Source organism: Pygoscelis adeliae, unplaced genomic scaffold (genome assembly GCF_000699105.1).
Source record: "Pygoscelis adeliae isolate BGI_AS28 unplaced genomic scaffold, ASM69910v1 Scaffold298, whole genome shotgun sequence".
Lineage (NCBI taxonomy): Eukaryota > Metazoa > Chordata > Aves > Sphenisciformes > Spheniscidae > Pygoscelis > Pygoscelis adeliae.
Window position 1 is genome coordinate 3,970,458 of NW_008825303.1, and position 12,691 is coordinate 3,983,148.

The window sequence follows — 12,691 nt, forward strand, 5'->3', positions numbered from 1 at the left end:
TGGGGTGTGCTGGCTGCCCCAGGGGGGCGCTGGGTCCCCCAGCTCCCCCGCACTGGGAAAAAGGGTGGAAAATCCCCGTCCGCAGGTCAGGATGGCTTCCCACCTACCGTTCATGAGGCGCAGGGAGAACACCAGCCTCTCCTCCGCCGACAGCGTGGAGCTGAAGGGAGCCCAGGTGGGCCGGATGGCGTTGCTGCTCACGTTCTCCCTCCTGGGCAAGAACCACCGGGCGTCCGGACACGTCCCCGTGCCGGCACTCGGGGTCCAGGCTGAGCCCTTACCTGGGGTAGTGGCACTCGATGGGGATGACGGCAGGGTTGCTGCGGATGATGACGGGGTTGCTGGCGGGGCTGGGGTCGTAGTTGAGGAGCGTGCGGTAGATGAGGGAATCCGTTGTGATCTGGGCAGAAAAGCATTAACAAGCTCCCGGAGAGGCCACCCTACCTCCCACCACCACCGAGCCACGTAGCCATCCTTTCCCAACTGAGAAATGCTGGGGAAATCCAAAGAAAGGGGGGAAAAATCTAGGAAAAAGGGGGTAGAGAAGGAGCCCTGCTCCGTTCTCAGTGAGTTAAACTTCCTAATGGGCCAAAACACGAGCGAAATGGGTCTGACATAGGGGCTTTGCACCATCGGCGTGTCTCCAGCTGAAAGGGCAAAATAGCTTTGGGGGAAAAACGCTCTGGTTTGGGGGAAATACCTGCTCGTCCTTCCCCTGGCGTGTTCCTCGATGGTGCTCTGCGTCTGGCACCCAGAGCTCCCCCGGCATCATGGGGGATGCCCAGTGCATGGTCCTGGAGCTGTTCCGGGGGGGGGATGCCAGGCGGGACCCCGGGACTCAGGGAAGCACCGAGGGGGAGAAGGTCTTACCTGCACGATGCTGCCGCACTCGTGGAGGCCGGCGGTGAAGGTGATGGTGTTGTGGGTAGGGTTCAGCGAGGAATGCTTGCACGCCGCCGGCCCCAGCGTCAGGTCGGCCGCGTTGACCAAGCGGCCGGTGCCGAAGAGGTCCCTGTGCACCGTGACCACCACCTGAGCCTCCTGGCACTGCACCGTCACTGGCTGCCGGCTGGAGATGGCTTGAGATTGGGGGTCCTCCACCCAGGACCAGGAGTAGGGGTCTGCCCGTGCCCCCCGGCTTGCAGGGTCACCCCGGGAGAAATCCCAGGGTGGGTAGGCAGGCACCTCGCCCACCGCCCAGCAGAGAAGAGTGAGGATCAAGCCACTTTTGGGTCCCATCCCTCCTTCTTCCAGCAAACCCCGGCACAGAGATCCGGGGCTGCTCTTCCAGCCTTTATATCTCCCCGGGAGCAGGAGCCGTCTGCCCCTGGGCTCCTGTTTGGGGACCAATGGCACCCAAAGGCCAGCCCTCGTGGGCGCGGGGAGAGGGGAGGCACAGCCGAGTCATTTCCGGGGTGCCGGGACCCCCCGTTCCCGGGCTGCCCAAGGCAAGAGAAAACATCCTCGTCAGCCTCTTTGGGGAAGTTGTTTATAAAACTCGGCAGAAGCCGGAGACGGGGAGACTGGTACAAAGTGGCTTGTTTAGGTTATAAGGTGATAAGGGGCTTTTCAAGGCTGCTGGGGAGGTGACAGGAGCAGGGAAAGCAGGGTCCACGATCCCAATCCGGGTGCTTCCCGTCCGCTTCGCTGGGACCATCCCTGCCCGGCGCCGTCGGCCCCCCTGGGACTCTGGTTTTCCGCTCGGATGCTGATGTGCTGGCGGGGGGCCGGGAACACACGTGTTCACAGCTCCAGCCCAAACAGGGGCTTTAAGCAACCCCCTCGCTCCTCAGCGGGGCCGGGACCGGGATGTTCGGTCACCGCTGACCCAGCAGCAGCTGATGGAGCGCCCTCACGACTGACACGAGCGCAGCCGTTCTCAGCCGGGGCCGAACAACCCCCATTTCAGCCTCGGCAGTGAGCTCATTAGCTGCAGAGCCGCAACCTTTCTTTTTTATCTCTGCTGCCCTTCCCCAGCCCTTTGGCTTGCGTTTGTTTTGCTGCCTTCAAGGAAACGGGCTCGGGGTAGAAGAAGCCGGAGGCGAGGCGCTCCACCCATCGCTCCCTTCCCCACGCCGCAGCACCCCGGTTTGTAGCCCACCCCCCGCGAGCAGGGCTGGGCATTGCCCGGCTCCTCACAGCTGGGCAACAGGGAAAGCTGCTTAAAAATAAACCCTATATGTTTTCAAGCCTCATTATTGGAGTTTCTGTCCCTTCTTTTGAGCATCTTTAACTCCTTTTTCCTGCCAGGGCTCTGCAAGCATCCCATTGGCTCCGTACGAGGGATGCTCCGTTTCATACCCCCCGCGAGCAGGGCTGGGCATTGCCCGGCTCCTCACAGCTGGGCAACAGGGAAAGCTGCTTAAAAATAAACCCTATATGTTTTCAAGCCTCATTATTGGAGTTTCTGTCCCTTCTTTTGAGCATCTTTAACTCCTTTTTCCTGCCAGGGCTCTGCAAGCATCCCATTGGCTCCGTACGAGGGATGCTCCGTTTCATACCCCAAATCCCTCTCCAGCTTTTGGGATGTCCCTGGCAAGCCTTAGGGACATCTGATTTGGATGTTCGAGCTGGAGCGGCTGAGCCATTTCTGGGAAAATGAAAAGAAACAGAAAGTTTTTGGGGGCAGATGTTGGCCAGCCCGCTTCTAGCAGAAATCCTAGAAAATATTACGGACCAGAGTAAAACCTTCTGCCTTTCCCGCCGGCTCCTTTCCCTGGGGAGCCGATGCCCTGTCCCTGCTGCTGTCAGCGGGTCCAGGACTTTGCCTCCGTGTTTAAAATACCTTGAAACTGGCACTTGCACAGAAATGCCAGGGATTCCAGCAGGCTGAGCCCCGTGCGTCACGGAGATAAGGCAGCGGGCGATGCTGAATCAGTAAATAAGCAGCTGCCCCCCTCCCGGGGGAGAGAGCACCGCTCGGCCAGGTCCTTGGCTGCAAGGACCGCAGGAGATGCCTGGTCTCACCCCGTCGCATCCAGAGAGCTGCAGCTCAGGGGCCAGCTCCAGGGTTAGGTCGTGGGTCTCTGGGTACCAGGGCTTGATCCCAGCAGGAGAACAAATCCCTCTGACAGGCCACCCTGTGTTTACACAGCTCAAATTAGCAGAGGTGAATCCCAGGTGGAGAAACACACCCAGGGCCAGAGGAGAGGAGGTATTTCTCGATGAAAAGGGGGATTTCTGCTCACAGGTTAGCCCTTGCCAGGACTAGCCGTCCCGTCTTTGTTCCAAGCACAACATGACATTGGCCGTGGACCAGCGCAGTTGGGAAAGAGCGTGAGCTCATTTGTTTGGAGGAGGCAGAGACCAGAAAGTCCCAGGGCACTGGACAAGCACAAACCCCAGGGGTTCTCCCCCGTTGTATAAAGGAGACTTTAAAGCACACCGCATTTTTTGTTACCACGTAAAGTTTTAAGTTAAAAATCTCTCATCAGACGATGAGGTCAGCACTGCCATTGAGATTCACCGGAGCTGGGGGTGCTGCCCAGGAAGGGGCAGGAGCTGCTGGAAAGCTCTGGAACGCCAGAGAGCATTTCCCCATCCCCAGTTTCCTTGTAGACCAAAATTTGGTCGATATTTGTCTTCATTCCTGGAGCCAGCTGAGGTATTTTGGTTGAATGGCTGCAGGGCAGCTGTGCTAGTGGCATAGAGAAGGGTTTTCATTTAAAAGGCTCCTCTGTCTGTCTCAGTGAACCAGAGATAGTCCCCGCTCAGAGCACGTGTGCCAAGGGATGGTCAGGGCACTGAACATCTACAGAAGATGCTGATCAAGAAGGAATCAGTTATATGAAGATTTAACGCATGCCAGCAGCCACAACTCGTGGTCTGGGAGGTTCAGGTCGGGTGAGGAAATATTTCTTCTCCAGGAGGGTTGTGCAGCCCTGGGCTGGGCACGCAGAGGTGGGACGTTGCCAGCCTCAGCCAGGCCAACCCCAAGCTGATACCTCTGGTGTTGGATTGGAGACCTTCCGGGATCACTTCCACCCACGCTTCCACACCCTCCTCCTCTCCCTTCTGCCCCAGAAGCTGACAGCTCGCAGCTCTCAGGGGGTGGCGAAGACATCTCCCAGTTATTCCCCCGAAAATCTCCTACCTCTCACCTTGCTTCGAGACAAGGACCAAGCCCTCCCAGCAAGGGTCAGATTATATGGGTGAGGAAAGAAGCCATACTGACAACCCCAACCCAAAGTCAGTGCAGCTCCCCGATCCAACCCAGAACTAATCTTTTAATGTTGAGGGAGGGCTAATTTGCCTTTTGAACTGTGAGCAGCCAGACTGAGAGCAAGGGAAGGGATGGGACAGTGGTTTAGGTGACCCAAAGTCCCAAGTCCGACGTGGCACCTTGTACCAAAGAGATCCCGGTGCAAGGTGACATCTATCAAAGGACATCTGGCTGAGGGTCTCTAGGGTGCTGGATGACACTCAAAGACATGCCAGCTTGTGCAAGATACCACTTTCCTCTGTCCTCCATGACCAAGAGAGCTGCCCAAGCTCGCCCAGAGCAGGCTAAAAGGTTGCAGTAGTCCTCCTGCCCCCTGCAAAACCAGCTCAAGAGGTGGCCATGCTGCAAGGCAGCCCCAGCTCCTTGCAGGTCTCCATTTTCCCTGAGCCCACCGTCCCAAGATGTTCAGTTCCCACCGCTGCCTAAAGCGGGAGCCTCTCCCAGCTAGTGGAGAGCAACAAGTTTTGCGTTCGGGGCAGGAACATCTTGCCATTACAGTTGCTCTGCTGAGCACAAGAGGCCAAGTTTCACAGCAACAGGAGGAAAAAAGCAAATATGACTCAGGCATGTCAGAAAGCCCCTTTTTGGGGGGTGGGCAGAAATTCCAGTCCCTGCCTCAAGGACTGTTTATACACTTCAGCCAAGGCTTGTACATTAACTATGTGTAAACAGTCCTTGGGGCAGGGACTGGAATTCCTGCCTCCGTCTGTCCCAGGAAGAGCCCAAGCCTCAAGTTGTGCTCCCTTCCTCATCCAGCAGAGCTTGGATTTCCCTCCCAGAAGCAGCTTCAGGCTGGAAGAGAGTTATCCAAGTTTTACTAAACCCTTAGCTCCCCTTGGCTGGTTGAGTGAAGAGTTACCAGTACAGAGCAGACCCAAGTAGCTCCACAGAAAGATAAAACATTTTGAGGCTAAACACAACTCCACGCTTCTACAGACAAGAAAACAGGGTGTCTGGAGGCTAATTTTTTTTTGCATCAGTTGCCAACTAGGTGCTCTGGGGGAAGTTCATGGGGGTGTAAGGCTGTACAAAGCTCTGCTGAGGACAGGCTTTCAGGAGAAGGAGACACCAAGATTGGCCTTAGGGAGGCAAGGAAGCACAGTTAAAGTTAGCGCGAAGATTTTGTTAGCTCAGGCTCCAGGAAGACTTCTCCGCTCCCCCCACCAAGCCTCTCACAGCCCTTCAATTTATTTTTTATTGGACAGACTATAAAAGTTGAAACCGGTGACTTAGAGGGGGTTTCTGGGCTCCCGGCAGACAGTCAGAGCTCCTAGAACAGCAAGGACCAGGATCATCAAACCAGCAACTGCAGCCAGCCCCAATACCATCCACAAGTGACCCGCATCTAGGAAGGAGACGTAAGGAGGTGGTTATGGCCAGAGCAGCCAGGACCTGCCACACAACCCTCCCCCCCTTCCCTAGGTTTGCCCTACCTCGTGAAGACATCTTCCTAACTGGGTGATCCTGCCAGCTGTGGATGAAGAGAGGTCCAACCACAACATCTGCTTCTTTCACCAAGGGATCTGAAAGGGAGGACCTTTGAGCACTCAAACTCACTTGAACATCTAGCTCTTCCAAGCCTTGGATTAGCACTGAGGAGCCAACAGGCAGTGAGGCAGCTCCCTCCCACCCAGTCAGACCAAGTTCCACGATGGCAACAAAGACCAAGAGGCACACTGAGACCTACCAAGCTGGGAGGGCAGTTCTCTCCGGGCACGTCCTCCTTGCCATTGGGAGGGAGCGTGGAGCCTCCTGGAGTGCCTGGCCAAGCCACAGCTTTTCATCTCACAGCAGGAGCAGACATCCCGGGTGCCTTCCACGGGAGCCCAGCTAGAAGAGAGCCTGGTGAGTAGCCCACCCTATGGTAGGAATCCCTCACATGTTTCGGGGTCTCCTAGGAGAGACCAAAACCCCTCCCACCCAGTCAGACCAGATGACCAACCCCATCTTCCTGGAAGGTGACACACCAGATGAGAAGCCCAAGGTCTTCACCCTTGGGCAAGCCGCTGTTCCAACTACTCACAGGTTGCTGGCTTTGTTGAAGGAGCAAGCCTTGTTCAGAGGGTCAGGAGCTTGGTCAGCCAGGGAGACCTTCAGGTGGCAGGTGATGTAGATCTGGGGAGGCCGGGCAGAGCAGACTGGTTAGGCTGTCATTTGCCTTCATGGCTTTGCCATGCACCATGAAGTCAGTCCCCGATGGCGCCATCGTTTCCCCAGGGCAGCTCAACAGCCCCCTGCTTCCTTCGAGCCACTTCAGGGTCCCGCTATTGGAGCCCATCAGAAGGGCTTGTCTTGACCAGTATCAGAACTGGTCTCCGAGGAAGATCCTTGGCTCAGAGGGCCATGATCCAGGAGCAGTAATACAGGGTGACCTCAGTCATACATTGCTATGAGGCAGTTGCCTTGGGAATGTAATTCTAGGCAAAGCCACGTTGACTTTCTTAATGGAGTGAGGCTCTAAGTCCCATCTAGGCAAGGGAGTTCACTGGCTTTAGGAAGTATTTACCACATTGCTGGAGTCTCCTACAAACTTGAATGCATCTACTGCAAACTGAAGCACATCTTGCCTGGGTCTTGGGGATATAAAAGTCGAGGTGGCATCATCCAGTTGCCCATCCACCAGGCACCTAGACACAGAAGCAAGGACCAGCAGAATCCCACTATCAGAGATACCCATAACCTGCAGAAAGGTGCTTCTAAATAAGGGAACAACCAGCTCTTACCCACTGAAGTCAATGAAAGCGTACTGAGGAGAAGAGCTCCTGTCTGGGGTCAGGGTAGCCACACAGTTGTCCACAAAGAGCCTCAGAGGTACATGGTTCTCTGTGTTGACACCAGCTTGGAAGTGGAGGACCTCTCCCAGTTGAAATATGGTGGAGACTCTCTCGGCACTCCAGTCATCTGGAAGGAGAGAGGTCAGCAGGCACTCGTGAATGGGAAGCCAGCTTGTGCTTCACTGCTTCCACCTAAGGAAATCCCAACAGGTACAAGGCCCTGGGTACTCACCAAAACTGTACCAAACCCCATCTGCTCCAGGAGCACTGGGGCGATACCAGCACCAGCTGTGCTATCTAGTGGAAGCACGGCCACCTCAGCAGCCAGCCCAGGGTGCCCTGAACCAGACGAGACCCTCACCCAAAACCTACCATTCATGAGGCGCAGGGAGAAGGGTAGCTTCTCCTCAGAGGACAGGGTGGAGCGGAAAGGCACCCACGTGGGCTTGACAGCATTGCTGCTCACGTTGTCCCTCCTGGGGAAGAGAGGCCCATAGTTAAAAGCTCTGTAGCAGCAGACGGGCTTGCTTGGTACTCACCCACATTGGCTCACCTTGGGTAGTGGCACTCGATAGGAACCACGGCAGGGCTGGTGCGGATGATGACAGGGTTGCCAGCAGGAACTGGCTCGTAATTTAAGCTCGTGCTGTAGACTAGAGCATCAGGGGTCACCTGGGGAAAAGACAAGACACATCAGCCAGTCATCAAGAGCCCTGTTCCTTGGCCACACACACAGAGCAACACGTTTAAGCCCGGAGACTCAGTGCTGAGATGTTTCTTCTCATCATCAGCCAGTAGCATTTGTGCTGGAGGCAGGTGAGCGGCACTCGTCCTGCTGCAGGGATGCTCTGGGCTGGGAAGATGCTCTGGTCAGCAGCAGAGCTGGATGCAGAAGTGCTCAAGCCAGTTGTTTTTTCCCTAGTTTCCACGCCCCAAAACAACAGGCAGAAAGGTCTGTCCCCCAGAACACCAGAGGGTGACTTCTGCTCGGGGGTATTTAATGAAGACACCTGCTGGCTGGAGTATGGGGGCAGGGGGAAGGGGTGCCTGCTCACCCTGGCTGCCCCAAGCCTCTCCCAGGGGAGAAGGACCACTTCCAGTTTAAGTTTTCTGTGAAGCAGCTTCATGCTACACCCAAGCAGCACCCAGATGCCTCCTAAGGTAGGCATCCGCTGCTGGCTTGCTGCAGTGGCTCCCGGCACCAGGTCATCTGGGCTCCACCCTGGAGGTGGCAGCAACAGCATAAATGGTCCTGGGATACTTAGATACCTCTGTATTCATCAGGAAAGAAAAATAATTTCTCTGCCTCTTGCATGCCCTTCCCTGCTCACGCAACACCAGAGCTAGCCCCTGGACCAGACAGAACACCTTCTGCTGCCCTTGAAAAGCAGGCTGAGATACTCAGCCTCTAGGAAAGGCTTTGGAGCATTTCCCCGAGCCCACCCCCGCCACAGCCCCCTGCCAGTCTCAGCATCCCAAGGCACCGAGGTGCAAGCCAAGAGGCAGACCCCCACCCTAGGGCTCCAGCTCCCCCCCCGGCCTTACCCTGAGGGTGCTGCCACACTCATGCAGCCCAGCCACGAAGGTGACCGTGCTCTCAGCAGCACTCCAGACGGCAGGCAAGCAGGCAGCCGAGCCCAGGGTCAGCTCTGCAGCCTTGACCAGGCGCCCCGTGCCAAAGAGGTCCCTGTGCACCGTGACCACCACCTGCGCCTCCTGGCATTGCACGGCCACGGGGTGCGGCAGGGCAGCAGCCTGGAGCTGGGAGACATCCACCCATGCCCAGGGAGAGGACTGGGAGAAGGCACGGGGCTGCCCCGAGGAAGGATCCCCTCCGTACCTCCATGGCTCTGCCTCCCCTCTAGGGAAGCCCCAGGGGTTGTAAGCAACCACCTCCCCAAAAACCCAGCAGAAAAGAGCAAACCCCAGGCGGCTTCCAGGCCTCATCCTGCCTACCAGGGTCCAGCACAAGGAGCTGCTGCTGCCCAGGGACCTTTTACAGCCCACACCTCCCACAGCCACTCCCACCCCAGGTGATGCTCAGCACACCTAAGGGCAACTGGCAACAGCTGAGAGCACCCAATTCCCTGGGGAACCCATTGTGGTGGGCTCTAATGAGCTGATGAGGTGCTGGATTGGGTCCCTTGCCCGCAGGAGAGAGGCTGAGTTTGCTGGGCAGCCAACTGCAGTTTCCCCCCCTGTTTTTTGGTGACAACCAGCTCTGTAAGATGCAGAGAGATGTGTCCCACCTTCAGACCGTCTGCCCCACCTCCAGATCACGGGGCCCTTCTGCCGCAGGGTCGCTGGGGGATGGCGTGGGGCGTGACGCTTTCCCAAGGCAAACCCACTCTTCAGGTGCCCAAACTTGTCCCTGTCCCCAGCTCCTTCAAGGTGGTGATGATCCCTATCCCCAGTCCCCAAGGGCAATTGGGGATTGCCAGGACATGAGGGGCTCGTGGCTGGCTCTTTGCTACTGAGCAAAAGTTGATTTTTTGGAGGAAGAAGGGGAAATTTAAACTTGAATCAAGTGGAAGAATGAAAGGACAAGGGGGGATTTTGGAGGAGATCCCCATCGGTTGCCCTGAACCGCGTCCCTGCGCCTGCGGGACCAGACTCCACACGGTGGCGTCCGCGCCGGCGCGGCCACCCGTGTTTCCTTGTCTTTCCTTGTTCTTCCCGGGATTTTAGCAAACGGGAGGAAAATGCTTGTGCGCATGTGGCTGTGGAACAGTTTCCTGAACGGACTTGTTCCCTGGAGCCACCGTCTTCCCGGGCAGGACTGGTGTTGAGATGAGTGGTAGCAAAACAGTGGTAGTAAAACAATGAACAGAATAATCCTTATCAGGAATAATATTAGAGCTATTAGGTATTAGAAATAATAATTCTTTCTAATAATTATTAGAATTATTAGACCTGGGGCAAAACAGTCCCCATGGTGTCTGGGCAGCCCATCCCTTCCTGGGATGATTCAGCAGCAGGTTGTGCCCTCCGTGGTCCCCGGAGGGAGGGGACCGGCGCAGGTTGACCCAGCTGAATCCCTCTGCAAGCTTCCTCGTGCCTGGTTAGAGGCTATAAATCAGGAGGAAAAGCGGTCTGTGTATTGAAGTGACACCAGGGAGGGCCACGGCTTTGGACAGGAGTCCTTGTATGGGGTTTTAGGGACAGCGCTTTGCCCCTGCCTCTGGGTGAGCGTTGGTGCGCTCATTGCTTTGCTCGCACACGCAGGTGAGGACCGGGTGAGATGCCCACGAGTTTGGGGGCAATAGCCGTGGCCGAATCAGGCTGTTTTGGCATGATCCAAACTGGATAGCTGCCGGCGGGCGGGGCAGCTGTGCACCGTCTGCAGGGAAATGACTTGGGTTGTTCCCCCGGGGAGCAGGCTGACAGGCTTTCTCGGCACCTCCCTGAGCAAACAGGACCTCTCGGTGCTCTCTTGCTTGGCTTCAAGCTGTCCTGGTTTCGGCAGGGATAGAGTTAATTTCCTTCCTAGTAGCTGGTACAGCGCTGTGTTTTGGATTTAGGACCAGAACAATGCTGATAACACTCCGATGGTTTAGTTGTTGCTGAGCAGTGCTTACACTAGTCAAGGACTTTTCAGCTTCCCACGCTCTACCGACTGAGAAGGCTGGAGGGGCACAAGAAGCTGGGAGGGGGCACAGCCAAACTGTCTGACCCAAACTGGCCAAAGGGATAAAATGGGGGAACGCTGGCCAGGGGGGGGCCGCTGCTCGGGGACTGGCTGGGCATCGGTCGGCGGGTGGTGAGCAATTGCACTGTGCATCACTTGCTCTGTGTATTATTATTGTTACATTATTATTATTGTTGTTGTTATTATTATATTTCAATTATTAAACTGTTTTTATCTCAACCCACAAGTTTGTCTCACTTCTACTCTTCCAATTCTCTCCCCCATCCCACCGGGAGCCGGGAGGAGGAGTGAGCGAGCGGCTGGGTGGTGCTCAGTTGCCGACACAAGCCAACGCCCATCCTGGGGATAGCTGCATGCCTCAGGTAAGTGTGTCCTACCGTGCTCACCAGGCTCAGCTCAGCTCTGTCGTGGGCTCAAGGGGGCATCACGCTGCAAAGCACCCATCGCCGCAGCACCCACCACCCTGCACATCTGCCTTTTTGAGCAGGTGGGTATTGGGGGAACGGGGAGCGAAAGGAAGCCATTTGCAGTGCACAACAAATCAGGAACATGATTTATTTCTTCTGCATCTGTAGGCCAGGAGCCAAAGAGCAATGAGGTGCATTCACCGATCAAGCAATTCCCTGGCTGTCTTTGAGCTTGGAAAGCGGGGGGAGAGGTCGGAAAACCATACCCCTGTGTGCCCACTTTGGAGGTTCATGTCCCAGGCTAGAGGGGTCGGATCCTGCTGACTGAAGGAGGATTTCCAGTTCTTCCCACAGCCGTGTCCCACACAGCAGCTCACGGGAACAGAGCAGCTCTGCCCAAACTCCTTCCTAGCAATGACCACCATCCTTGGTCCTTCCAGACCAGTTTCCCCACCTGCTGTTTCTCCAGCTGGCTTCAGATCCCAGCGACCTGCCCCCCCCAAGCCCCAGACCAGAAGTGATTGGAAAGATTTCTCCCAGGAGTTGGCTTGATCCACCCAGGGGGGAAACAAAGGCACGGCGTGGCTGCAGGGTGCTGGATCAGAGCCAGGACATCTCCCAGCCAAGCTGGTGTCCTCACCTCTTCACCTTAGCACAAGTTCAGATGAGAGAGGACAGGAAGAGACTGTCACACCCCAGAGACCCAGACTCATCACCCCAGGCGGGAGGAGGCAGGCACTATTGAAGGCAAAACTACTGATGTGAGCCAGGGTTTGGCTCCAGGACTCCTTCCCCGTGGGTGAGAGGGGAATGAGTACTGGAGAGGCACCAGCATCTTTCAACACTTTTCCTCGCTCTTTATGGCTCCTGGGAAATGGCTGCCTGCCGAGGTCTCCTGGCTTTCAGCCAACTGCTCCTGGCGCTGGAAGAACACCTTGACCTTGCTCAGGTTTCGGACTCTCTTCTGGGAGCTGTGCTTGTGAGTGTTGATGCAACAGCACAATTCCTGGAGCCCCTTCTCGCCTTTCTGGTGGTAGATGAACCAGAGCTTAGTGAGGCTGATGTTTTGGGTGGCCAGTGTTTGGGCTGATGGCTTGGAGAGGAGCTTCTCATCCACCAAAGGCTGAAGGGAGATGAAGGACTCCAGGCTGGTTTGTCTGAGGATCAGCCTGGGTTTCTTCACCAGATTGACACCCAGGACCTCGCACAGGTACTTCACGATGTTGGCGTTCTCCATGGCGCTGCTGTCACCAAAGTGCCACCAGTGGTAAGTGCTGGCCAAGTTGTTCAGCTTGTAGTTATCCCTCTCAGGGTTCTCCTCCCTAACCAGGGGCAAAATGTCCAGGAAGCCATACACAACAGTGCTGAACTCCTCGTCCTTGCTCATGACCTTCAACGCTTCCAAGAGGGTGGGAAAGGGGAGTGACCAGAGACCAAAGCCACACAGGATGGGCTTGTGGACAGTGTTGAGGTGGCACAGCAGATTCCTCAGACCGATCTCGTAGACCCTATTTTTGGCCATCAAGGTGGGCAAATATTTCACTGGATGAATCAGGACTGGGAATATTTTCTCTCCATCTACCACCGTCATCTGAATGGTTTCATTTTCTAGAGAAGAGGAGGGGAAAGGGAAAGAGGA

At 56.1% G+C, this 12,691-nt stretch overlaps 3 protein-coding genes across 3 annotated transcripts in view; all 3 read right to left on the bottom strand.

The window, feature by feature from the left end:
- Positions 1-1,239, bottom strand: part of LOC103922049 — a 12,841-nt gene extending 11,602 nt beyond the window's left edge. Inside the window, exons 1-3 of the mRNA XM_009330120.1 lie at positions 871-1,239; positions 282-400; positions 108-211 (exon numbers count right to left, since the gene is read on the bottom strand). Of these exons, the coding sequence (XP_009328395.1) occupies positions 108-211; positions 282-400; positions 871-1,239 (592 nt within the window). The remainder of the gene's footprint in view (positions 1-107; positions 212-281; positions 401-870) is intronic.
- Positions 1,240-5,451: 4,212 nt separating this feature from the next.
- On the bottom strand, positions 5,452-8,943 carry LOC103922050 (zona pellucida sperm-binding protein 3-like). Its single transcript, XM_009330121.1, has 9 exons — positions 8,542-8,943; positions 7,550-7,668; positions 7,369-7,472; positions 6,946-7,123; positions 6,729-6,849; positions 6,246-6,337; positions 5,910-6,052; positions 5,656-5,745; positions 5,452-5,492 (listed from the first exon to the last, which is right to left on the bottom strand). The coding sequence occupies exons 1-9, from the start codon at positions 8,941-8,943 to the stop codon at positions 5,452-5,454; spliced, it is 1,290 nt and encodes a 429-aa protein (XP_009328396.1).
- A 2,947-nt stretch (positions 8,944-11,890) lies between these two features.
- Positions 11,891-12,691, bottom strand: part of LOC103922051 (protein PML-like) — an 11,765-nt gene continuing 10,964 nt past the window's right edge. The window contains exon 9 of the mRNA XM_009330122.1: positions 11,891-12,660. Within this exon, the coding sequence (XP_009328397.1) occupies positions 11,891-12,660 (770 nt within the window). The remainder of the gene's footprint in view (positions 12,661-12,691) is intronic.

Bases quoted from the DNA above. Each gene is read 5' to 3' on its own strand.
- LOC103922050 (XM_009330121.1), bottom strand. From the start codon at position 8,943: ATGAGGCCTGGAAGCCGCCTGGGGTTTGCTCTTTTCTGCTGGGTTTTT. The intron at 7,669-8,541 runs GTAAGGCCGGGG...TCTTTTCCCCAG, and splicing joins AGTGTGGCAGCACCCTCAGG to GTGACCCCTGATGCTCTAGT. The intron at 5,493-5,655 runs GTAGGGCAAACC...TTGCTGTTCTAG, and splicing joins TAGGAAGATGTCTTCACGAG to GAGCTCTGACTGTCTGCCGG.